The 27918-nt window shown below is 40.9% G+C and overlaps 1 protein-coding gene across 2 annotated transcripts in view; it reads right to left on the minus strand.

Annotated features, from left to right (window-relative positions):
- The window catches only part of LOC307046891 (transcription regulator protein BACH2-like), an 84041-nt gene that overhangs the window by 12872 nt on the left and 43251 nt on the right, over positions 1-27918 (minus strand). For both annotated transcript variants that reach the window (XM_079693555.1, XM_079693556.1), the window contains 2 exons: positions 26154-26433; positions 18581-19960 (listed from right to left, as the gene is read on the minus strand). In XM_079693555.1, the coding sequence (XP_079549681.1) occupies positions 18581-19960; positions 26154-26417 (1644 nt within the window). In that variant the 5' untranslated portion in view covers positions 26418-26433. The remainder of the gene's footprint in view (positions 1-18580; positions 19961-26153; positions 26434-27918) is intronic.

The following is a 27918-nucleotide window of genomic DNA, read 5'->3' on the forward strand; positions in this document are numbered from 1 at the left end:
AGGAAATGCCGTAACTGTATGTAACAACGGTTTCAAATCAGCATCTCTTGGACAAAAAATAGTTATTATTAAAAATTAATAACAAAAATAAAACTCCAAACATCTTTAATTTTGTTTTTTGTAAAGCTCTTTTAGTTTTAAAACCTGATGTTTATAAGCTTTTTAGTTTTTGCAACAGTCTGTAAATATACACAACTTTATAATAAAATGCATAGGTATGACTAAACACAGGTATGATCCTAAGTTAAAATATGAGGTTATCATGAGGTCGCAATTTATCAGTGAATGTTTGCTGGAACTGTTTGTAAACAGCTTGTTTTCTGACGGACACACACAGCTTTGAGACCCGTCAGGTAGAGACCGGTCTCCAGTCAGCACCGATGCAGACTCGCTGTTTGAGGGATTGATAGCCCACTCCCCCTCCACACCGCTCCACACTCGTTGGTTTGGAACAGCACTTAATGTGGCAGACCCTCCGCGCGAACGCGCAAACGGAGGGGTAGGGTGTAGGGGGTGGATTGGAATTGGGCCAGAGTGTCAGTTTGCTGCAGAGCTCACTAGGTGTCAGTGTGCTGCAGCTTACTGACCCAGCCGCTCTGACATAAAGAGAGAGGAGCTCTTTGTTTCACACACATTCTGCTCCTCACTCTGAACTGATGAAAAATGTATTGCATTTTCTCATTATCTTATTTAAAGTTTAGATAAATGAATAGTCTGTGTTTGCACCATGTAACATCTCAATGTGACTCATCAGAACAGTCTGACAGCAGAAGTGTGTGTGTGTGTGTGTGTGTGTGTGTGTGTGTGTGCGTGCGTGCGTGCGTGCGTGCGTGCGTGCGTGCGTGCGTGCGTGTGCGCGTGTGTGTGTGTTTGCATACATGTGTGTGTGTGCAGCCTGTCCTGTACAGACATCTATATATAGCTCTGGGACTCTCAGCAGACACATAATAAGGTTGGAATGACAAAATGAGCCTTCGATGGTCGTAAATCCCCTCAACAATCCCTCTCTTTCTCTCTGCTGTACAATGGAATACACTTCCATCCTTTTTAACTATATAATAGAGTGATGAAGGAATGAGTCCTAAAACCCAGAAATGAGTTTGCCTTTACAACTTCCTATTCCATTGTCTCTAAGTCAACGCTTTTTTAATATCTTTTTGGTTGGAACACCAAACTTAGGCCTGTGGCTAACACAAGCTGAAGAGACTTGCACGTTTTGTTCTACGACGTACAATATGTCAGTAAATACTCCACGAGTGAATGTCTGAAGCTTTTTTTTGGGTCATCACATTTGTTTCTAACAATTGACTAAATGAGACTATTAAACATCCTCACTCCGAAAATGTGCCACCTTTAGCTTAGCGGTGGTGACATGAAGTCATGTAGTTTGTTTATAACCTAAGCTTCTTGCTTATGTCGATGCATTGACACAACATTATAGTGTTGATAATATGTGGAGATTATCCTGCTGAAAATAACTATGTATCACAAACCTGCACTTGCCAAAGATCTCATTTTTTGCAATATTCAGAAATGTAATTGAAAAATCGCATTTAATTTTGTAATGGAACCCTTGAGTTGCTAACTTTCATTAACTCTGTCTTTACTTCCCACATATACACCAATACCCCAGAAAGAGCACCAATCTGTTTGGTTTCCAGTGTTTTGAACAGAGGTGTGTCTTTTGAATTCAAATGATTTAAGATGTGTCAAAAGAAGTTGTCTCTGGTTGAGGATAACAGAATAAGATCATTTACATGGAGCAGGTATTCAGTCTCTGCTCAGCAAGTTCATTTAAATACAGGTTGAATTAGGAATCTGTCATTTGTATTTCAATTGTAGTTTTCCTATCTAATTACTCAGGTAGATGTTAAAGGATCAGTAAAATATTTGATTAGAAATATTGAAGAATAACACCCTAAATAGTTACATTATGAGGGAAAAAAACAATTGGCCTGATTGGAGAGGGCAGATCTGGGGATCAGGAGTAACAGATGGTGGAAAGGGGCACCTTCTACCTGCCTACAGGGTACCCTTGGTGTGTGTCTGTCTGTGTGTGTGTGTGTGTGTGTGTGTGTGTGTGTGTGTGTGTGTGTGTGTCTGTGTGTGTGTGTGTGTGTGTGTGTGTGTGTGTGTGTGTGTGTGTGTGTGTGTGTGTGTGTGTGTGTGTGTGTGTGTGTGTGTGCTCCAAGATAAGTAGGTCAGGGGCAAAAAAGTGGGACAGACCCCACACACATGGATACGCAGGAGTAATATATGGTGTGGGTGCACACACGCACACACAAACTATAAACACACACACACAAACTATAAACACACACACACACACACACACACACACACACACACACACACACACACACACACACACACACACACACACACACACACACACACACACACACACACACACACACACACACACACACACACACACACACATCTACAAAATATCCTCTACTACACATTTTTCCGCAAATCTTCAGGTCACATTTCCAATGGTACAGTTTTGTGTCTAGTTTCCTGATTGATAGTGTCATCATTGGTAATTTCCTATGTCCATGCTCTTAGTGGCAGTATACTAGGCACATTGAGCTAAACCCAATCCATTCTAATACAACATTCTTGCAATACATCCCCACCTCATAAATGTTGGAAAGTTCATAGTTTTAAAAATTGTTTGGGTTTAAAAAGATGTTAAGGTTTCAACCTGTACGATCAACTAGAGACCATCTTGCAATAGGACACGTTGTGTAATCCATCAATAGTGTTTCCCCTTCCATTGCTGCGCCCTGCCAACGGTGCCCCGCGCCCTGCATGAAATTCAAGGTGTTTTTTATTTAAAAAAAAATATATATAGCACCAAATTGCAACTGAAGTAATCTATCTACGGTCACTTTTCACATAGTGTGCTCTTTTATTAAATAAACTAAACGCCTATGTTATTTATCCAATGTGCATGTTTCAGTGCCCACTGCTTTGCGTATTCACATTCTCCCTCCGCTGTTTTCTGAAGGCTCCCCCCCCCCCCACACACACACACACGAATGTACACACTCACAATCAGAGACAAGACAGGAAAGGAGGAGAACAACAAAGTGTAAAAAAGTAAAACAAATCTGCATTATTGCCCCGAGCTCTGCTGTCTGCCCGCTTGTGTCCCCCCCCCCATTTGAAATTCGTTTATTATTATTTTTTAACCGCAAGCCGTTATCGTCACGGGAGAAGGAAACACCAGCCTGCCCAGGTGGACGCGCACGAACGTGACAACGAACGTAGCGTGCGCATTCTAAAAATAGCTCACAGATGGTGAGCAGGTACCGCGGTTTTGAACTACAGCATTGAATTTGACAGAAAACAACAATGAAACGCCAGCAGAAGAATAGTCTAATGAGTTGGGTGAAAAAAAAGACAGGAGATGTGAGTTGGTTTATTCAGTAAATTAGCTCAGGATAATTGGATGTTCTGTCTACACCTGTAGATGTGAGGCTAATTGTGAGGCAGGATTTGCAAGCTTGATGCTACCGGCATTTAGCGGCAGTGACTCAACAAATTGCCTCTTAAAATGTATCGTCAGCAGTGCTTGAATTGGAATAAAAAAGGTGCCAGTAGGCTACTCTAAATCAGCAACAAGTATTTGGCACAAAGTCATAGTATATCCTATAATGCTGGTGGGTTTGTCTCTTTATATTTTAGAAAGGCTCACTGTAATTAAACAAAATGACTCAGGGTGCATCTGAGATTAGAGGGGGTGCAGTGGTAAAGTGCTATTTTTATAAGTGGGGAGTGGACCTGACACCCTCTAGTCTAGGGGGGTCCGGGGGCATGCTCCCCCGGGAACATTTTTTTTAAAATATTGAAGTTAGATGCATCAATCTGGTGCACTTTGAGAGCAAAATGAAGAGATATATGGATACCTCTCAACATCCATAATGAAACAACTGTAAACAGATTTACTTTTTCATTATGGATATAAAAGAAAGTAAAGCTTGACTCCTACTGGCTGGTTAAATGACTCCTCGTCCCTGAGGCCACTACCAGTTTTTTGTGCCACTTTGCTGGATTTATTTGTCAATAGCGTTGCTGCACAAGGTGATAGCCCTCTAGTTTAAATCTACTACCCAAAAAGAAACATATGGAGATGGGTTACTATTTAAAAAAAATTGCAAATCTATTTCGCAATTTTTACAGGCTCCCACTACCTGTTAGCATCTGGCATCTGTTAGCATAGATCTAGCTCTCCGGCTTAGGCTCCATCTATGTCCATCTATGTTCCATCTTTAACGCCATTGATCTGTGGAGGATCTGCCGCGGTTTGAGGGCCTGCCGTCCACCCATTTCTGCTTCTGCTGGTGGTGGTTCCCACGGCTGAAGGCCGCTATCCACCTGCTGTTAGAGGCCTACTCCCACCTGTTGGGTGCTACTGTGCGGGGGAGGCCTGGTCTGGAGATACCGCGGAGAAACCGGAGTGTTGCCACACTGCTGATTGCCTATTTCCTTGCTGCTGTCCTGACGTGGTTTTGCTTCGGGAACATCGTGGATGCTGTTGAGCTGGTCTGGGAAAATGGCAAATGTCGTGTTTCTGCTGTGCCTTTTTTTGACTGTGCTGGACAAGGAGAAGTTCGCTAGTCATCCTGACAATTCTGCTGGATGCGGGTCCGTTCTGCCGCCCGCAGTGGACATCCCCTGTACAGGTTCGGATGGGTTGCACAAACAATTGCTAGTTGCACTGTCGCGGACATTCATTTCGTCAAATGTCTGTCTTTCTCACATGCCTGCCACAATGGTCCTTCAGAATTGTTTTTTGAACTCCAATCTCACTTTTGCGAAGTTTGCTGGTGACTCTAGAACAGCTGAAAATGTATGTGTGTTGATTAAGAGGAAAAGGTGCTTGGTATTTTTATTGTTGTTACTATCAGGAAATGTACAGCCAAATCCGGGTCCACCTGGTAGTTTTAGTCAAATAGCTACTCCTGCTGATTTTAGTTCTAGATCGGGGTTAGGTTTAATTCATTTAAATGTGCGCAGTCTGTTACCTAAATTAGATTTTGTCCGTATTTGGGCGAGTTCAACTGATGCTGATGTCATTGTCTTATCAGAAACGTGGCTAGACAAATCGATCTTGGCCTCTGACATTTACATAAATGGTTACAATGTATATCGCACTGACCGTCCTAAAAAAGGTGGTGGCGTTGCCATTTATGTGAAAAATAAGTTTTGTGTAACAAAAATGGTTTCCAAATCTGTTAGTAAACAACTAGAATTTTTAGCTGTGAATGTCGAAGTAACAAAGGGTCAACAGGTCATGGTGGTGGGTTGCTACAGGGCCCCCTCGGCTGTCAAGGACTCCTTATCTTCATTGGCAAAACTGTTATCTCAACTTTCCTACAAGGAAATAGTGCTGCTTGGTGATTTTAATTGGGATTGGTTAACTTCTGTGTCAGAGGATTTTAAAAACCTGTGTACCTCTTTGAACATTACTCAGATTATAGACAGTCCTACTCGCCCAAATATTAAGTCCCCAAATAAATCCTCCTTAATTGATCTAATTTTAACAAATGTTCCATATAAATACTCATCTGTGGGAGTATTTGCTAATGATGTGAGTGACCACTGTGTTGTAGCCACAATTAGGGACACTAAGGTCCAAAAAGTTAAACCACGCATCATCACAAAGAGAGATAAAAAACACTTAGTGGAGCAGGGTTTTTTACATGATCTGTTTGATTTTGATTGGGGAAAAATCGATCTGTGTGCTGATGTAGAAACTGCATGGTCTTATTTTTATCTTGGTTTTATAAAAATTATAGATAAACATGCACCTCTGCGTAAATTTAGAGTGAAGGGACGAAACAATCCCTGGTTTTCTGCTGAAATGTCCAGTCTCCTTCATGAGAGAAACAATGCCTGGGCAAAGGCTAGGAAATCAGGCTCAGAGGTAGAATGGCTACGCTTTAGGCAGCTAAGGAATAGCTTTACTTCAAATGTCAAAAGTGCTAAGTCAAAGTACTATTTGTCAGTTACCACAGAAAACCTGAATAATCCTAGTAAATTTTGGAAAGCCATAAAATCGATTTCCACTGGTGATATCCCAAATGAGCTACCTCCGTACCTCACCACAGCATCTGGCATTATATCAGACAGGGCCACCATGCTAAATTGCTTTAATAAGCATTTTGTCTCTTGTGGCTCTCTGTTTGATTCTGTCACTGACTGTGCTTCTGCTTCTGTGAACGCTCCAGTCCTTGACTCTGAACAATGTGGTCTGGAAAACCCTTTCAGTTTTACTCCTTTAACTGTTGGTATTGTCCATGAAGCGTTATCCAAGTTAGATCCTAAGAAACCGGCTGGCCCGGACAACGTAGAACCTTTCTTTTTAAAGATAGCTGCTGATTTTATTGCTCCACCTCTTACTTCTCTTTTTAACCTCTCCCTCAGCACAAATACAATTCCTAAAGTATGGAAGTCTGCTTATGTCCTGCCTCTACTGAAAGGAGGGGAGGCAACTATTTTAAATAACTATAGGCCAATCTCTAAATTGTCAGTTTTGGCTAAGGTGCTTGAACGACTTGTGAGTGAACAAGTAAAGGAGTTTTTATGTATAAATGATATCCTGTCTAAACATCAGTCAGGCTTCAGGAAGAAACATAGCACCATCACTGCAACAATGAAAGTGGTAAATGATATTACTAGTATGCTAGATAATAAGCAGAGTTGTGCAGCTCTGTTTATTGACCTTTCCAAAGCGTTTGACACCGTTGATCATCGTGTCTTAAAACAGAGGCTACTCAGTACTGGCATATCCAGCCTTGCAGTGGGGTGGTTTGTGAACTACCTCTCTGAAAGGTACCAATGTGTTCACTTTGATGGGCTGTCTTCTGAGTGGTTAAACATTGCTAATGGTGTTCCTCAAGGTTCTGTTTTAGGTCCACTTTTATTCTCCATATATATCAACAGTTTAGGTGAAAATGTGGATGAAGCTACTTTACATTTTTATGCGGACGATACCGTGATGTATTGTGCAGGTCCCTCCATTCAGGAGGCGGTTGTTAAATTACAGGCTGTTTTTAACATTATTCAGACTCAGCTCTCTGAACTAAAGCTTCTTTTAAATGTGGATAAAACCAAGATAATGCTCTTTTCAAAAGCTAAAAAGTCACCAGAGCCTGTTTTAGATATTGTATCAACGCAAGGAACAAAACTTGAAGTTGTTGCCTGTTACAAATACCTTGGTATCTTGCTTGATGACTGTCTCTCTTTTAAACTTCATGTCAATAACCTGCTTAAAAAACTGAGGGTTAGGCTAGGTTTCTTTTTCAGGAATAAGTCCTGTTTCTCGCTTGAGGCCAGGAAAAGGCTAGTCACTGTGACCTTTTTACCTGTGCTGGACTATGGTGATCTGCTGTATATGAATGCACCTGCCAACTACCTAAGCAAACTAGATGCTGCGTATCATAGTGCTCTGAGATTTGTCACTAACTGTAAAGCACTTACTCATCACTGTACACTGTATACCAAGGCAGGTTTACCATCACTCACTGTACGGAGGCTCAGTCACTGGTACACTTTTATCTATAAAGCTATGTTGGGCAAACTCCCGTATTATATCTGTTCATTGATAAAGCAGAAAGTTGCAAGCAGCTATTGTCTGCGATCACAGGATATAGTCTTGTTAGATGTGCCAAGAGTAAGGACTGTCTTAGGTAAGACAGCTTTTATGTGCGCAGCTCCACTTGCTTGGAACAGTCTACAGGCAAAATTGAAATTGAGCATTTTTATTTCTTTGAATGTATTTAAGGCATGTCTAAATGAAATGCTTTCTGACACTCTGGGTAGTTGTAAATGTTGAATATGTAATTATGATATCCTCTGTTGTTTGTATGTTGTTTTTATGTTTCATGTGGAACTAAATGATGCAGGTCTCCCTTGTAAATGAGATCGATGATCTCAAGGGACTAATCTGTCTAAATAAAGGTTTGAAATGAAATGAAATTTGGGAACAGTAGGGCTGGGCCTCAAATCCTATAGGGGGGTCCGGGGACATGCTCCCCCGGTAAGATTTTTTTTAAAATGTTGGACTTAAATGCATCAATCTGGTGCATTTTGAGGGGGAAATAAAGAGACTACACCCATATGAAACAGAAATGTATACATTTAAATAATCATAAAATCATAAGTACATGGCCATAACCAATAACATACAATATCCAATATGAAAAAACATTGAAACTTGTTTATTTATTTGTTTTTGGTTAATTTATAGTTGTGAGTGTGTCTGGGCTCCTGAATCGGCCTCTCCTGTCTCCCTCCTCTCCCCCCTGCTCCTCTTTGAGGCAACAGCAAAGACTAGTTTTAGCTCTCAACAAGTTTATCTTACCTTTTTTCACCTCGTTAACATTTTGTTTGTATTATTCATGCATATTTTACTAATCACTACCCCCTGAAATGGAAATATGTGTTTACATAAATGGTGACCGAACCGTTTGAGACCCACTGAGATAACTTAAACTAAGTTAACTATCTAAAGACTCAGAGAGTAATTTACCTCACCAGAGCTGTAGTTTTCAGCCTCTCAGTCTGACAGCAAAGGACTCTTCCTCCACCTTGTTGTTGAAAAAGCTCCTTATATCCGTTAGCGCAGCTAGCTAGCACCAGATGCTAACAACAATACACGTAACCGGTGTGCGCGCTTTCTCGCTCGCTCGCGCCACACATACACCAACACACACCCTCCCGAGCTTGAATGACACACAGAGACCAATCGAGGGCATTAGTATCTGTATGAAAGTGGCAATGTCGGCAGGCCACGTCATGTAGACAGCCAGTCACCCTCTGTGAGGCAGAGTCAGACCCACATTTGCGCTGCGTTGCGTTTACAATATATACGTATATTGCCGGCGGCTGACTACCGGCATTTTACTGAGTACCGGCACCTTGCCGGTACTCAGTAAGAAGTGCCGGTACCACATGGGTAAAAATCAGAAGTGCCGGTACTGCGTACCGGTGAGTACCGGCCCAATTCAAGCACTGATCGTCAGCCATGTATGACAAGCAGACTGCTTGTTTAATGTTAGACTTACACCAATAGCTCAATATGATCATAACACGATTACTTTCATATCAGAGATCAGATGAGGTGGAGCTGCCTCCAGCAATAGAGGATGAGGCAGAGAGAAGCAGCAGCAGCACAGGGTTGCAGCAGGTATGTTATATGCTGTAGTCAGGTGATTTAAATGTATCAATGAAAGGAAGAAGTGTAGGCTACATGATAAGAAGGGAATACAGTTTGAATAAAAGTAATACAGCACATTGTAACACTGTACTTTATTACTTTGTAATGTACAAATACTTTGTTACTGTACGATATCAATAACAATAATCCACAGCTCCTCTCTCTGCTCCAGAGGATAAAAAATTCGGGTGTCCCGAAAAAAATGTTTGGGGGGTACCCGAGCAGCACCCCGCCAAGGCAGTAAACCTAGGGGAAACACTGGATTCCATCACATGATGACCAAAAGTTCAAACATAGAGAAGATATGTAGGTCTTTATGCCTGGTTGTATTTGGTGCATAGTAATCTAACTCCTTGACATTCTAATACAAGGAGGCTGACAGAAGCCAACCTGCTTCTTGAGTGACCATCACACCATGAACACCAACAGTGGATAGGGTTTGTTGAAGATATCAGAACATTAGAAAAGGCTTGTCTCCACAGTAGAGTACACATAAATGTAATTAATCTGTCTGTCTGATCCCTGTAGGATGTATCCAAACGGTCCACCTCCAGTATGTTCAGAATAGATAGTTTTCACTGACTCACCCAGAGCCCAGGCCACAACCACTCACATCTATATTAGAACCCTGTGGTGTGTGTGAGTGTCTTATCATATAATGCATGTTCCAAGAAATCACTATGGCAACTTTTAACTCAAACGAGTATGTGTTGGAAGTGTTTGTGCAATTTCTCCTGAGAGAAAAATGTCTAAGAATAGTCCCAGCTGTAAGTCACACGGAGAATATGCTTGAAACTACTTGCACAGGAGTATGAACTGCTAAAATGGGGCTTCATGAGAGGAAGTTATTGCATAGAGGTGTTTGACACTTAAAGGTGGGGTAGGTAATTTTGGAGAAACCAGCTCGAGTGCGCTAGAATTTGAAAATCTGCCACTTCCCTACAGAGCCCCTCCTCCAACACACACGAACGCGCATATGACCAATGAGGGCACGAGATAAGTGTGTGCACAGATGGAAGGCTGACAGGCAGGTAGGCCATCCAGTTATTTTAGCCGGGCCGGCTCAGATGATTGGTCGTGCTTTTTACAGCGCCACGGCTTCCACAGATGACTTTTTTTATGGATTTATTGTCAAAGCACTTAAGATATTCATTGCTATCGGGATGTTAAGAGCATTCCATGGAATATAACAAAAAGTGTATCTTGAGCCGGTTTCTCAAACTTACCTACCCCACCTTTAAGTAACATAATATACTATTGAATTGGAAAACTTGCCATTATAGTACAGGGGCAAGCTTTTGACAACATCAGTAAAAAGAAAATCTCAGAATATGTTTGAAATGTCATCACCTGTCATTCTTTATGTTATCTGTTTAATTTTGCAAGTTAGCTAACGTTTGGCTAGCAGGGTTCCAATCCAAGCCCAGAGGAAGTGAGCAGGGTATTGAAGCATATTTCTATAGTGGCCAATCGGTGGCACTACAACTTCAAGTCAGTCTGTGACATCATTGGGCCAAAAAATACTTTCACCCATTGACTTACATTGGGAAAGAGAAGTCTTTAAAACTGTGTTTTTTTATCAACTAAGCTAAATCAACTGCCCAGTCTAAAAACTGGAATAGTCCTTGTTTGTTTGTTTGTTTGTTTGTTTGTTTGTAGCCTTTATTTAACCAGGTGAAAGCGCCTTGAGATCAAAAGATCTCTTTTTCAAAGGTGACCTGTTGAAATCACTGGGCCTCAAAGTTGATCCCGGATGATCTGGGTATTTTTTAACTCAAGGGCCTTTGTGGCTTCATGCCACTGAGCCTCCAGCACTGAATCCAGTTATCTTTTAAATCAATGTTCCCATCATAACTTTAAGTGAACACTATATATTGTTACCTTAAAGTCAGTGAGGTAACTGTGAGTATAACTGAGGCGTTTTTTTGGAAACTATGGGTATTTACATCGTGAGAACTGCATCTGATAAACTCATATCCACTAGCAGTTTCTTTTTAAAGCTAATATGCTACATTTAACCTGTTAAGCCCTGAGCCTGTTTTTCAGGTATCAGGCTCGAAAATGACATCCCCACAACAAATGACCATATCTTCCCTTCTAAAAGGGGTAAATGAATAATCTTTTTTCTCAAAGTAATGATACACCTGTGAGTTGGATGTAGAAGAGTCAGAATCAGTATAGATGTTTTGATTTTAAAGTAAATTCAGATTGAACATACAGATGTAGCGATTCATTTCAGACAGTTTGAAACGCGAGGGCCGTGATTGGTACGTGATCTGCCCTCGCTCAAGGGAAAACCTCCAGCTTGACTTGAGACCGCCCCCGTGATAGATAAATGTATTTATAATGAAGCCAGCTGCAATGGATCATTGATCCACCAGGAGGTGCAGTGGGGTTCCACACTGGAGCTCATGTGAAATAAAGTGAGATACAGTATGCTGGATGTACAGCGGAACTTTGTTAAGATCCATATGTCACGGATATCATACTACTGTGCTAAATAAGAGACATGTAATCATTTACAAAACATCACCATGTTGTTATTTAACAAAATAATGTTGTTATTCGAAAAAAACGAACGGGAGGAAATGCAGCCCGGCTCTCGATTTTTAATCCTAATTTAATCATCATCTTCACCACGATCATTTATGTTTATGTTCGCCGAATTGACATGAAATCACTGACACATATGAATATACTGTATTCAACTTCATTAAAACGTTATTAACGTGCCTAAACTCAGTAATTCACCAAAAATATGTATATTTTAATGGAGTTTCGTCGGTCGATCAGGATCCCAAAGTGTAGCGGAGGGATCCTCATCTGGATTAAGGGTGTTATTTTCCCCATAAAGAACAAGTCGCTGCAAATTATCCCGCTTATTACATGGCCACATTCTCAACAAAGTAACAACATGACTCCCAATATTAATTGAAATGCTTTTATGGATTTAGAAAATGTTTTTATTGATTTAAAAAAAAAGTTGTATGTATTGATTTAAATTGACATGCATCCGCTAAGAAAAATAGTCCGTTGTTACAGTTTTTTAAACAGTCTGAATGAAACGGCAGCTCTCAGCTGTGTATTTACACAACTAATGGCCCATCAACCACAGCTCTCACCCCCCCTCCCCCCCTGATCTTTCTTCTCCAGCAGCTAAATTAACAGTAGGTTACTCTGAGTGACCATAGACTGTATGTGACAAGCTTACAGTTAGTGACGTAACAACACCAAAAAGCTGGTGGGTTGAAAGCAATACGGGAGGTAAAAATAACTAGAATAATTGTGACTTATTTATTGTGGCTTTTATGTTTTTAGGTATAAAATGTTATGTAATTCAGGCTTATAGTTCACCCTTCTCTAAAAGCCTTCAACAATGACAATATTCATTGTAATTTAATAAATCCTTCCAACACACATTGTAAAAAATAGCCTACTGTAAGTTAAGAAATCATTTCAATATGTACATCTTCTGATGTAAAAACAATAACATTATAAATAGTAACATAGCTGAACATGGTATTGCACATTTAGCTTTGAGTGTTACTGACCTGAGATGTTTTTATTACATGAATTAAGGTGACTGAGGCTTTTTAATATACAGGGATGCAAACTCATCAGGTATGAAAAAGGTGACAAGGATCCGAGCCCCCGGCTCCCCCACCCCACGGAATGACAGAGGATTTTAGCAGTCAGAACAACTAAAGCAGCAGTGTTAATAATAACAGAAACGCCAAAGAGTCACATCTAATAGAAATATATAAAAGCATTTATTTTAAATTGTGGAGCAGTCAGTTTATAATTTTGGCAGCACTGTTGAGCATTTTAAAAATGTATTTTCATGCCTCTGTGCAAGGCTTAAGTCTTTTTATCTTTATAGCCACATGGTGTAAAGTAATTAAGTTCATAAACTCAACAAGTACTATACTTGGGCACAATTTTGAGATACTTGTACTTTATTTAAGTATTTCAATGTTTTGCTACTTTGTTCTTCTACTCCACTACAGTTCAGAGGTACATGGTGTACTTTGACTTCACTACATGTATTTAATACCTTTAGTTACTTTACAGATGTGGATGAATGATGTGAAATATAATCAAGTGTTAAATCAGACTTTAGTTCCACCTGGAGTAAATCCACAAGCTACCCTGCAGTATACAAAGTCATTCAAACTAGCTGCACCTTTACCAGCTTTGAGAACACTTTCATGATCAATCATTATAAAACATATCATATCTATTATTCTGAAATGGACCAATCTGCACAATGACTACTTTTACTGTCGCTACTTTCACTATATTTTGATGATAATACTTTTCTACTTTTACTTGAGGAACATTTTGAATGCAGGACTTTTACTGTAACAGAGTATTCCTACACTCTGGGACTATTACTTTTACTCAAGTACAAGATCTGAGTACTTCTACTTTTACTCAAGTACAAGACCTGAGTACTTCTACTTTTACTCTAGTAAAAGATCTGTGTGCTTTTACTTTTACTCAAGTACAAGACCTGAGTGCTTCTACTTTTACTCAAGTACAAGATTTGAGTACTTCTACTTTTACTCTCGTACAAGATCTGTGTGATTCTACTTTTACTCAAGTACAAGATTTTAGTACTTCTACTTTTACTCTAGTACAAGATCTGTGTGCTTCTACTTTTTCTCAAGTACAAGATCTGAGTACTTCTACTTTTACTCAAGTACAAGACCTGAGTACTTCTACTTTTACTCAAGTACAAGATCTGAGTACTTCTACTTTTACTCAAGTACAATATATATACTTATACCAGCTCTGTTTATAGCCTATGAAAAAAACTATTAGAAATAGAAGGCTAAAGCTAACGTTAGCAGATAGTGACAATGTATGATAGCTAGCTAGCTCAACGATTCCTTAAATAATATTGCCACAGAAAAACTTTTCAGTTCACATCACGCTCTGCCGCTCCGACAGGGAGCTCTGCTCTGAACACCTGAACAGCCCGTTCTAACAGCTGTTCACCAGCGGTCCAGTCTGTGCCACAGTGACTCCGGACGCACAGTTAATATTAACGAACGCACCCGTAGGTAATGTAGCTGCTGAAGCTAGACCATCATCTCGGAGCAGCAGAGCCTTATTATACATCCATGAGCAAAGCCGACAGGCAGGAAGACTCGAGCACACAGCTCGTACTTCATTATAATATATAAAAAAAGAACACCATGCGTGTCATGATGGCACATAACAGCTCACGGCCGCAGATTACTCCGGGTCCCAGCCCCCCCCATACCCCAAAAATATTTGTATTGCAGATCTACATGAATCACACAAACGACTTATTTTGGATTCAAAACGGCGAATTTCGCCGAAAGGTGACAAGTTTGCATCACTGAACATAGACAGAGCACAACTGAAACATAACATCTGAAACGATGTAACAACATAATACACTTGTGGGGATGCTTGGGATGTGAGGAGTGAGGGACACGGCTTAGAACGGGCGTGTCGCCTGGCAGGACAGGAGAGTGTGTGCACCAGTCTGCCTTGATCTATGAATTCATGTCCGTGACACTCACTGCTGCCCACAGCTGTTTTATAGAAGGAAATTCCTTCACTTCATGAAAGTGTTTTAACCACACACACCTCTACACACACATGACGGGTGTTATTTTCCCCATAAGGAACAAGTCGCTGCAAATTATCCCGCTTATTACACGGCCAAATTCTCAACAAAGTAACGACATGACTCCCAATATTAATTGAAATGCTTTTATGGATTTAGAAAATGTTTTTATTGATTTAAAAAATAGTTGTATGTATTGATTTAAAAAATAGTTGTATGTATTGATTTAAATTGACATGCATCCGCTAAGAAAAATAGTCCGTCGTTACAGTTTTTTAAACAGTCTGAATGAAACGGCAGCTCTCAGCTGTGTATTTACACAACTAATGGCCCATCAACCACAGCTCTCTCCCCCCCTCCCCCCTTGATCTTTCTTCTCCAGCAGCTAAATTAACGGTAGGTTACTCTGAGTGACAAGCTTACAGTTAGACACAACACTGTCATTGCAAGTGACCATCAGTTAGTTGACTTTTATGTTCAACTGCTAAATTCGTTACTGATAAAAAAGGGCTTCTACTGTACCTAATTACCTTAACACTAGAACCGCCAGAGGTTTTTGTATAGGCCTACCTAAACCTGTCAAATCCCGCTATTAGAATGCAATTGTTAACAACATAGGGTGCTACATAACACACTTTCAGGAAAAGTCAGGGACTGGGAGACTTTAATATTTTATTGAAAAAAAGTTACATTGCACACACACAACACAAATCACACAAATTGACCCGATTGGCGGTTCTAGTATTAAATAAACTCACTAATTAATGAAACCAGTTCAATACGCATTATTAAAATTAAAATCAGATCTGTTTTTTAAATTAAATCTGACGGCAGGCAGTTAGCTCTGATCACCTATGACAAATGCGCCGCACCTAATCGCTGGCCATTCAGCCACAGACACTGTTCGAAATGGGGGGGAGCTAGGAGGAGCTTGGCTCCCCCGAAGAGGGAGGGAGCTCCCCTGAAGGCTGACTTTGAGATAAATAGGGGGAGCCCAAAACAATCGTGCATATTTGTGTCACACAGATTAGAAATGTTGAGTTTCTGTAAATAACAGTTCTTGAAATAAATAATAGTTATTGTTCATTACAGTTTCTGAATATTTGTTTTATATTTGTGAATATGTCTGGGTGTTGCCATCTGTATGTGGCGGCGCTGCATTCTTACTTACGTTGCTATGATTATGGAGGTGATGCCGGCGTTGTATTTGAAATGTTCATATTGATATTTTTTTAACTCTGGCTGTGTAATAAAAAAATATGGCAAAACGAAAACAGCCAAGCGTCACAGCTTTTGGATTCACAAGCAAAGAAGCGAAGGAGTCTAAAAATTACAACGTGAACGGAAAACAACTTTTAGTTGGCCGTCTGTAAGCGGCGTTAGGGTCGAGTTTGACAGCTCAACACCGAGGGTGAGGCCTGCCGATGCGGAGCCTGAAGAGGCTTCAACAACGGCCACATCCGCCGGCATAGTGACACCATCTGTATTAGTAGAAGAGTGTTTTTATAGCAATTGATCGCATCCACGCTGCTGCGCCAGTCAACAGAGCGTGCGTGTGACATATTTAGTAGCAGGATGTGCTCTGAAAAATAGGGCTCCCCGAAAGCAAATGGGTAATTCGAAAACTGACAGAGCTCCCTCTATACAAATCAAACTATAGAAGGTCTGAAAGCACCTATTGTTTTAAATAATGGTCGGAATGTGACCTGTGAGCCTTCTGAATTACCGTGGGACAGCACATTCTAAACTAAAATGTTCAATCAATAAAGTAACATCTTATCTTATATTAATAATATCTTCATATTAATAATAATAATAAATCATACAGTATGTGTCCGAAAGGGAGCAGGAGGAAGCAAACACAAAAATATACTGCATATTAAAGCAAACGATTGTAAAGGTTAAAGTATGAGCATAACAAATAAAGAAGTGTAATGTAAACATTTACATTATAATTATGATAATTGAATATATAAAGACTATATATTTTTGAATTACAAGATTAGATATACTTTAGTTGATCTAAAATATTGATGTGTTCAAATGCTCTTCAAAACACAACTGAAAGTCCATGAAACTTGTCTTTCTGTATTTGTGAATGAAGCGCCATCTCCTGGTTAAAACCTGAAATTGAAAATCTGGCAACGCCCTCTTGGAAAATAGTGGGAGGGCTTAACATTCCTCTATACTGGTCTTTGGCAGGCCGTAGGCAGGAAGCTGTAAGCTGGGGTCCGAAATTCAGTGCTACATCTGTAGTAAAAAAATGTAAATGATATAGTTTCCATCCAAAAAAACACATTACTTATAGTGAAAACCACCCTTGAATAATGGGATAGTAGACTAAAAGCTTTAGGAATCCAAAGTACAACATATAATAAATACCCTGTGTCAAGATTGATGCAAAACAAGTGAAATGTGACCTTTTTAGAGAGGTTTAGCAACATTTTCGATGTTGGTGATTGACACCTCTTTTTAACCGTTAGAGCCAATAGAATCGAGGCGAAGTTCCTAAATCCACTTACACGTTACCATTGAGGAGTGAGAGTGATGCGCACGCAGCTTGTCCAAACCGAAAGCTACGTTATGCTCTGAAAATTGAAAACTAGGCTTATTGATCATAAATATGATGATGGATTATCGGTAATCATTTCAAAATGACACAGAGACATTGGATTAACCTTCAGCAGCGTCTTTATGTGTTTATTGCCATTGAACACAACTTTTGATCAGAAAACAGCAAAGGTAAGACGTATTTGCCGCTTTGGCTCCGTAAAGTGGAGTTGTGTGTTGTCTTTGCTGGCTTTCGCTGCAGCAAGTTTTGGTCGCTCAGTGATGATACGATGGAATCTGTGGAATCGCAGCTTTCATATGGTATCTTGTTTGTGCAGATCCGATGAAGTATACACTATTTCTACCGTGAGTTATGTGCCAAATGCGTTAGCATTCTTTTGTTTAGTGCTAATTCAGAGGCTCGGCGTTAGAGTTGTGTTTTGTTTCGGTAAAAATGGTTCACATCGTCAGGTACCTGAGTTTCTTCCCGTTAAGTTGGTATGACACATTCATAGTTTGTTAAATTTAAGAAGCCCTCAGACGCTGTTTCTTGCAAGATGTTGTTAACAGGTTAAAGAACTGCTGAATAACTGATGTTAGTGGAGCCTCGCAGCGGCAAAAACTGTGGAGCGCTTACATTGTAGGTGCGCCGCATTTGGGGGGGGGGTTTGCGGGGGCTAGTGGAGCCTTGCAGATGGGGGTGCTGCAGCCCCCTCAGCATCCCCCCCTTCCCGCGTCCATTCGCTCCTCGTAGCAGCGAGCCGTGCAGCGTCCCGCCATCACAGCACCCAGACCCCACGCAGCATTCTCATCTGTTTATCATTACTGGTGTCATTTTCTGGTTGCTAACGCTATTGTAACACATAAACACTGATGTTCCGCTGTAACGGTGGTAGACCATAGTGGTAGACTCATCAGAACAGAGTGGACGAGCTGACCAATCAGAGCACACTGAGCTCACAGGGAGGGGGGGGGGGGGGTCAGGAGCTCCAACAAGCCATGTAGGACAGAGAGTGAATACACATACTGAGATGCTGTTTGAGAAACCAATGTGAGTTTGGAACATTGAACAATGTAAATCTATTCTAGTAGACCTCAACAATGGAATTATGATCAGTAGAAATGGCCATGACATGGGACCTTTAACACTAACAAAAGTAGAATCTTGGGTGATAAAGTAAAAAGGATATACGAACCTCAGGGGCAGAGACTCTGGAGACGCCACTCTCACTGTCTCCCTCTGAGAAAGAGCCTGACTCGTCGCTGGAGTTGTCACCACTGGCACCAAATCCCTGTTCACTTTTGATGTTGGTGCAACCCTGAGAGAAGAGCAGCTCTCCGCTGTGGGGGTTCCTCTGCGAGAGAGACAGTCCAGATGTGGAGCCTGAGTGTGGGGATGTGGAGAAGTCAAACTGGGGGAGGTTGAAAGGTGAGCTACCGCTGCCGGCGTCCTCTGGGTACGAGAAGGAGGACCGGGAGCTGGACGTTTGGGTGTGGGGCTCAGAGGGGGGGGGGGAGTGCGCTGATGTATTGATGGGAACAGGGCAGCTGGAGGGGAGGCGGGACCGACCAGAAGAAGGAGCTTCTACCTGCATCAGGGTCGAGACCTTATCTCTGAAATGATCGTCCATGTAGGAATTGGCCAACATCTGTTGCTCTCCAGCTGCTGAAGAGAAAATGACGCTGGCTCTGTCCAGCTCCCCCTCGTGTTGTGAGGAGGAGGCTTTGGAGACCGGTCCATCCATGTTCTTGCCAATGCCATCTGCATTCTTAAGGTCCCCTCGACACATATAATCCCTCTTATCCCTCTGCCTGTCCTTGACCAGATCCTTGTAGTGGTTGAGGGTCAGTCTGTTGGTGAGTAGCTGCTGGATGGTGGTGCTGGGCACGCCGCTGAGATCTAAGCCGCCTCTCTGGAGGTAGGAGCGCAAACAGGAAGAAGGTGAGCCTCGGCCCAGGGAGTGCTCAGCTGCTACTGGATCCCCTTCCACCTCCAGCTCCATCTCCAGCACCTCCTCGGTACACAACTCTGGGTTGCTACCGCTCCTGTCATCCCCTTCTCCCTCAAACCCAAATGGTTCTTCTTTGATCATGGAGGGGGTGAGAAGAGTTTGAGAAGTAGTGCTGTTGTCCCTGAGCTGTGAGCTCAAAGGACTTACTGAGGTATGGTTGGAGTAATCACTGCCATGATGCTCTTCTCCGTTGTGCTTGTTATCACTGGTCTGGTACTGATAGTTCCCGTATTTAGGACATTGAGAAAGGTCAGTGGGAAGGGACGCAGTGCTTGCTACGTGATTGGTCTGCTGCGTGTTCTCTGAAGAGTCATCAGAGCATATCGCTTCAGAAAAAACTGCATCGTCCGCCGTGATGTCTTCATCGTATTCCACCTTGCCATTGCTGGCGTGTTGGCTGTCATTCTGAAGCTGGGCTTGAAGGAACCGAAAGCAGGAGTCCTCCAAATTGTGAACACCCAGGAAGTCAGCGCACAGGATGACCTCATGGATGTTTTCCCGACTTATAACCAGCTTGGCTGTGTAGGCAAACTGAAGCAGCGGAGCGAAACCTTTAGCAGTCACCTGCAGAGGAGACAAGGGTGGAGATGTCAGTGCCTTAAATATACAATTTCAAGTGAGTCAATGTTCATTTATATCCAGCACAAGCATTGCGCAGTAGTGTAAACATTGTAACCAGTGCCAGTGCTAAAGTCCTGCTCCGCTGTGCATCCTGTGTAGACTTGGCCATCGCAGACTGAGATTTTGCCTACACTTTTGAAAAAGAGAATGAGACACATTTTACATTTTCAAATATGACCTTGTATTCAAGCCTCAATAATTTCAAAGTATCTGAACTTCACATTCACATATTGTTAGGACATCAAGGGCTGGTCATAATGCTCAGGCCTAAATCTAGCTTGTATCTAACGGCCCGTCCACACAGTGGCGTGCGTTGTCGCTTGCCGGCGGGCGTGTCTGAAACTCGACCAACAACCAATCACATGAATCTCTCGCCCCGGACACACAAGCAACGGTTTGATTGGCTAGAGCTTGTACTGGCATATGATTCAATTGGCTGACGCTTCTGCCGAGGCTTCAAAAGTTGAACATTGCTCAACTTGCAGCGAGCCACGCCAACAACGCTCCGCGTCGCTTCCCACAATGCAGTTCGGCGAAAAGTGACGTCACCCCATTCAAAGTGAATGGTGGAGCGTCAACACACGCCGCTGTGTGGATGGGCCGTAACTTGAATGAATTTACATCTTACAATATGACAATATATACACACCTTTTTCAGGTCATTACTAATGACCATTAACTTTCAACCTTGCAAGAGAAAAGTGAAATGCAACTACATGTGTACGGAATGAATACATATTATCCTGCCTGATTATGTCAACAATGATAATCACCATTATATTGATCAATATTGAGATCATGTTTATTCATCATTTTTATTCCTTTGTATAAGTGACAACATATTTGTATTGCTCTTCCACATTTAAATAAACGCTCTGTTTATTTAAATAAACACTGCTTTCACTACCATGTTATGTTTGGTTCAGCTAATACAAACATTTAACCTACATTTAGATTTTTAAAGTTAAATGCTCCAATCTTGATATGGGATCATAATTAGGAGGCTAGATTCAGATGATAGACCATCTCACACAATTAAATGGCAGAAATTCTCAGATGATTGTTTTCATTAAATTGACACCTTTATTTCCAGGTGCACATGAAACACACAATTCCCTCCGGAAAGAAAACAGCAGCGTCCTCAGTCCTGAAAATAAATGATGTAGAGAAGTGAGCGGACAGCAGACAGAACGTGGTAAATAAAACCATGCTGAGAGACATACGGGGGGAGGGGGGGTTGTAGTGGAACAGGCCTGTGTGAGTGATCACTGTAAGGTGGAGTCACACAGACATATTAATCAATATGACAGATCTGGGGCACATGGAACTGTTCCCTGATCAGCCGTGGTGCTGAATGGAAACAGCAGCAAAGTAACCACAACCACATTTATATTCATGCCTCAGAGTTTTCGTTAGAATTTTTGTGTTGCCGGTCAACATGTCCGTTAAAGTTTAAATCTTCCGGACAAAATGAGAAAAGTGCCGGTCAAAGGTCTTCTTTGTTATTTATTGAGCTTTAAAAGAAAAAAAATCATTACGACTCTATATTAAACAAACTAATTATAGTAGATAACTACATTATTCAAAAGTGTACAGTAACTTTGGATAATAACACGGGAATAATAGATAATAACTATAAAAAAAAATCCTGCAGAAAATGTGTGCGAATGCTGTAACTGTGAACATTTGTGGCTGAATTTAGCTTGACTTAACTTGAAAGTGAAATGTTAAACTGGAAGAGTAGGACAAATAGTGAAGAAGCTTAATGTTTAAAAGAAAAGGTTTTTAAAAAAAAAAGGTATAAACAACAACATATATAGCCTCAATGTCCTGAAATAGCTGAATAAGTTAATAGTTGAATAGTTTCTGCAGCTGAAAGTAGGCTGAAGGAGTTAAATATCAGATGTAAGTAGTACTGAATTAATTTGTATTAAGAAGAGAAAATAAAGTAAAAAAGCTTGGGAAAGCAGCAGAATATTTTGACTGCAAACTTTTCGACTAAAACGTCATCAATAATGTATAAAATATGTGGAACCTGTTGAAGTCTGTATGAAGTCTCCATCAGACAGAAGATAATAGGCTGAGACAGTCTGTTAAAGTCCAGTGTGTTTGTCAGTGTTTGTTTCTGTGCTGAGCACCTAATCATAACAAATAATCATAACACCTGTGTGAGCCCAGAGATCAGAGGTTTCAATCTGCCCAGCAACAACATGGTTACCAGCTGCAGCACTGAGTGTCATTAAGAATGCATTGAGGATTATATCTGACCATTTTGCCACCTGTTCAAAAACTATGGCTCCTATAAAAAAAATGACCAGAAAGTGAGCATCAGCAGTTTGTCTAAAGTGTACTTTTCTCGGTTCTGAAGAAAATTCCGGAAAAATGTAACATGGGATTCTATTGGGAGCTAGCTGGACTTTTTGACAAGTTTTTGTCTCTTTATGCCCTCAAGAGGCATTTTGTTTAATATCTTTTCTTATTTTTTTTATTTTTCAACGGAGGAGAGGTTTTCCTGCGTTTGTCATGGAAAAAAGGAGTGTAGGGTTTGGGAATTATGGCAGGTTTAAAAAAAAAAACTGGGGCAAATTTCCAGCTGTCCTCCACTCTGTTTTGAGATCAAAGCACTCTAAGCCTTAACGAGCTGCTCAATACACACTAATGTTCAAATCTGAAGAAGGCCTCTTTACCAAGCTCCAAACTAAGTTAAATATCTAAAAAATCTGAAGAATGACTTTTATAGCTGAAGGTATTGTGATCATTTTAAAGTTGGAATGAAGTCTCTAGCTGAAAGTATGTGGAAGGAGTAGCATTTGGCGCATGGTGTAGTTAAAAGAGGATTTTAAGGTTCCTCCCATTGAGTTCTGTGTTTAAAAAAGAGTTTAAAAAGCTGAATATTTCAAAAAGTATAACATATTTTGAAAAAGTTGAACGTTTCCCATCATGTGCTGAAAAGGCTTAATAGTCTGATATTTGAATGGTTTCTGTAGCTGAAAGTATAATGAAGTTATTCGACAGCAAAGTATTGGTTGAAATAAGAAGAATAAAGATTTAAAGAACTATAGTGGAATGCTTCAAACAGCATTCGCACTAATAATAATAATCTTTCCCTTCCTCTATACTGTGGTAGAAACCAACTACAACAAAATGAACATAGATGATCATTAGGGGTGCACCGAATGGGAAATTCTTGGCCGAAACCGATACCGAAAATAGGAAACAGTTGGCCGAAAACCGAAAGCCGAAAGGCCGAAAATGATTAATATAAATATATATATATAATGTATAAATTTTTTACCAAAGTTGTTCAGCTACCTGATTATGGAAAAAGACATGATTATGGCAAAACTTAACTTAAATAATAATCACTATTATGGGTCCATAAAACATTTATTCAGCACTTTTGAATGCATACAGTACATTAATTCCAAGTCAAGTGCATTTTCTTTTCTCTATAGGATAACTACAACAAAGTGCATTCAGAACAAAGCCAAGGTGCTTTAAAATAAACATCTAGGCCAGTAGGCCCACAACAAAATAGTGTAAATAAAGACTGTAACAGCCAGGCCTTCAACAACAACAAATGCACCTATAAGTGCATGCATACAAATGTGCAAACTGGATAAATCCACATGAATGTAACTATTTACAAATGAAATTACAATTCAATTTCATAAGCAAAGTAGTAAACATTGTATAAAGATACATAAAGTGAAAACTGGATACAAAATCCACAATCAATTACAAATTAAATTACAATTTCAAGAATCTGCAAATAAGGTGGTCTGTCCTCATGAGCAATGTAAACAACATTGTATCATTTAGATACCGAAAGTACAATATATTGAACACTGTGCTGCTGTCATTTCCCCCTAATGATAACCTGAGATGGTGAATTATAACTCACAATGAAAATTGTTCAGGAAAGTGGGTATAGACTAGACATGTAGAACTAGATAAGCTTATGATAAGCCAGCCTTGTCTACTTATTAAGGAAAAGTGGGAGGTTATTTTTAATGAACAGTAGCTTCTCTGCTTTATCAGCCATAAGTCTGTTCCTCTTCTCATCAAGCACATGAGAGGCAGCGCTGAACAGTCTCTCGCTGTCAGTGCTTGTGATTTGATCATAGTCCGCATATTTGTCCGGGTGTTTTGATTTCAAGTGGTGGAGTAATCCCGAAGTGGTGAAAGTCTTTGCAGTTACACCCCCTCGAGAAATGTCAGCTGAACACGTTTTACAAATCGCAATCTGCGCCTCTTTCTCTGATATTTTTAAATATCTCCAAGCGCCAGACATGTTGGCTGTGAGCCAGCCGCGAGCATGGTCCCGCGCCGTGCTTGTCGCCGCCTTTTGATTACGTCATCACAACAACACGTTAGCTTACCAACGTAACCCTGTTCCCTGACATTCGGTGATATTTTTTCAGTGCTAAAACCCTTTCGGCCGAAAGCCGAAACGGCCTTTTTAACCATTTTCGGCCGATAATTTTCGGCGGCCGAATATTCGGTGCATCCCTAATGATCATAGATGATGATCAACATATATGATGAACCATGATTTAGTTTCAAAATGATACTGAAGTAACAACATACTGATAACGGTTAGTAAAAACCATGAATTAATGCTTTGACAAGTCTGCAGACAGACGGCAGGCGAAAAACCTTTTCAAATGCGTGTTTTCTGAATGGAGATCGGATCGATCAGGCTAAGCTAACGTTGTATCTGCTCCGTCCGGACTCACAACAACATGATACAGACACAGATACAACAGCGACTGTCTTTGCCATGTTCCAGAGGTAGATAAACTAGCTAAGTGTGTTAGGTCTAACTTGAAGTGTGTGTTTTGCTCCGCCCACCGGTCCGTCAAAGCGGGCGGAGCTGTGATCATGCAGAGCTGCGTGTCTCCGTCGACAGCAGCAGCTGATCTGCTCTCTGATCTCTCTCTCTCGCGTCCGATTAGACTTCACTCGCATTTATGTCCATATAGCTTCTAGCTAATGATATGACTGCCTGAGTATTAAAGGACACCAATAAGCGTTGCTTAGCATTGTGCAGCATTAAGGATTTGTTTACATGAGGGTTCAAAGTGTCCCCTTCAGGAGGATAAATCTCTTTCTCCACATTAAATGTCAGACATTAGAAAGGAAGTGACTGTGCATGTAGCGTATTGACTCTTCTTGTCTGTCACAGAAGTGGCGCAACTGATGCGGTATTGCGATAAGGGGAAATCATTTTTGACCGGAGAGATTTAGATTTGCCGGTCTTCAGCATATGTTACCGGTCATAGTCCGGTAATTACCGGCTAACGGAAACTCTGTCATGGCTTACATATGAGGCATTTGAGGAGAGAACTATAGAAAATGTGCACCCCCTCAGCCTTCACTGTGACAGCAGGCTTGTAAGACTATTCTGAACACATACCTTATGGAAATAGAAATGGAGAGTTGGACATTTTAATTGTCACTCATGGACAAAGCGCAATGTAAAGTTTGACTCTAGATTTCTAGTACTGAAACTCTTAAGTGTCTTAAATTGTATTTATTTTAGCTGATTCTAGTCATAAATCCATTCTTGTTCTACTGGTTTAAGCGGGGCATTTAATACCACTGACCATAATATCCTCTAGGACCCTGCAGAGACATGGGTGGGTATCAGTGGCACTGCTCGACAATGATATTCTCCCTACTTAAAACACTAGCGTTTTTGCATTGATGATGACAGATCAGCAGACGTTAGCTGTGGGGTGCCCCAAGGATCTGTACTGGGTCCAGTTGTTTTAACTTCTGTGTTATATAATGCAGTACGTTGCTGGTTTGTAGTGTCTTGCCTTGTGCCCAGGAAGGGAAAAGGGACCTCTCTATTTGGCACTTATTCCCAAGCCAAGTCCCTACAGAATGTCCAATGCTGCCCAGGGAACATATTAAACTGTTGTTCCTTGGAGATGTGCTGATAGGGCAAGGAGGAAAAGGTGTATTATGAGTACCCTAAAGACAGCCCACATCTAATGACCCTGTATTACAAAAGGTTATTTTCCCAGACAAAGTTTGAGTTTCCCGTTACCCTTTCTCTTCAAAATGACCTCAGACCCATCCCCGTGGAACTGCCTGTGTGTTCTTTGTTGTCTTTGTGGCCCTTTACCTTGTCTGGCAGGTTAATGATGGGCTCCACCTCTCCTGTCCCATTGTGCCCCAGCAGGGCCTGCAGGAAGTAGCGGCTGCTGGCGGCGAGCACGGCCCTGTGAGCGCGGACCTCCCGGCCCTCCACCAGCACCGTGACATCACACAGGATGCCCTGCCGCCGCTGCTCCTCCAGGCTCAACAGCACGTTGGCACAGTGGACCTTGGATTCATACACGTACAGGGGCGCTGCCGCCTCTCCATCCCGCTCCTCGTCTGCCGACATCACTCCCTCTAGCACCCTTCACAAAACAAAATAGAGGGTAAGAAGCAGTGGGAACAAAGTATTAGGTCTGCATAAAATGTGGGAAATAAGCAATAAGCAATAACCTTGTTAAATATCCCAATAACAATTCAATTAAATGGTATTTAAAAACAAGTATTTAAAGTGTAAAGTTCTGCATTTTTCTTCTTTTATTATACCTTTATGAATACTACAAAAATATTTGTTCAAATAAAAAAAATTATTGAAACATTATTTAATAATGAAACATTAACACAAATGAAAATATTAAAATAAAATAATGATTTTGAAGTGCAGTTTTGTGGAGTCGTATATACGTTTTGTGAAGTCGGAAATAAGCCCAGTATGTTTTCTGCCTCTTGCTGGACTGTATATTATTAATAATTAATAAAAATGTAATCCACAAATAAACAATTAAATTAAAAAAAGACAGTCGTAATTATTTTGTATTATTAACAAATAATAGATACATCATTAATTATCATAACTGCATTAATTGTCATTAATAATGTAATGTGGTCCAACACCTACAGTATTAGTGTGTTGGAAATGCATAGTCAATTCTCTTTAAATGTATCAATGTTTTGGTAACCTGCAGGGTTATTGTTGTGAATTGTGATAAACTGTAAGATATGTGTATAAGGTTATCTGACTACACAAACATATATGTACAGATGGATATTAAAAAGCATAATAGATAGAAAGGAGCTTCTCATATGGTTGCAGGCAGGTCTTTCCATTGTGATTAATTTCACTGCCTTACAGTACATAAGCCCCAACACAGACAGCTGAGCGTGCAGTCTGTCTGTCTCACAGCCCTGAGCCGTGTGTGTGTGTGTGTGTGTGTGTGTGTGTGTGTGTGTGTGTGTGTGTGTGTGTGTGTGTGTGTGTGTGTGTGTGTGTGTGTGTGTGTGTGTGTGTGTGTGTGTGTGTGTGTGTGTGTGTGTGTGTGTGTGTGTGTGTGTGTCAGCAGCCAGAGAGGACGCTGCTTTCTGCTGACTCATGGCTTCTGAATAGGCAGAGCTTGCTGAAGCAGTGTTCTGGCTGTCCTCCCTGTGGCAAATCATCTGAAAACAGTAGATCTCCCCCCCCCCCCCCCCCCTTCAGGAGCGCTGCAGGCTCTCTCTCACATTGTTCTCTAACACTATTTACCCACTGCGCATTCATTTAGCTGCCTGCTGAAAGTAACAACTAAAGAAAGGAGGAAAAGGCACACTGTTGGCTATAGAAACTTCACTATTACTATTTATATTCTGCTATTAACCCTATTAACCGTTTTTGGTACCAGGTATTTAATTTCCTACTGCAGTAGAGGAGACAGAAATAAGCTAACGTATAGAAACTATTCTTCAATTCAGTCTCTAGGGCCAGAGCGAATAGAACTCTGTTACTCTCATTATTCACAGTACTTTTTTAGAATTGTAAAGAGGCCCTACTATGCCTTGTTGGGGGTTTTCCCTTTCCCTTTCCCGTAGTGAGTTAG

Source organism: Notothenia rossii (assembly GCF_949606895.1).
Source record: "Notothenia rossii genome assembly, chromosome: 7".
In the NCBI taxonomy this organism is placed as follows: Eukaryota; Metazoa; Chordata; class Actinopteri; order Perciformes; family Nototheniidae; genus Notothenia; species Notothenia rossii.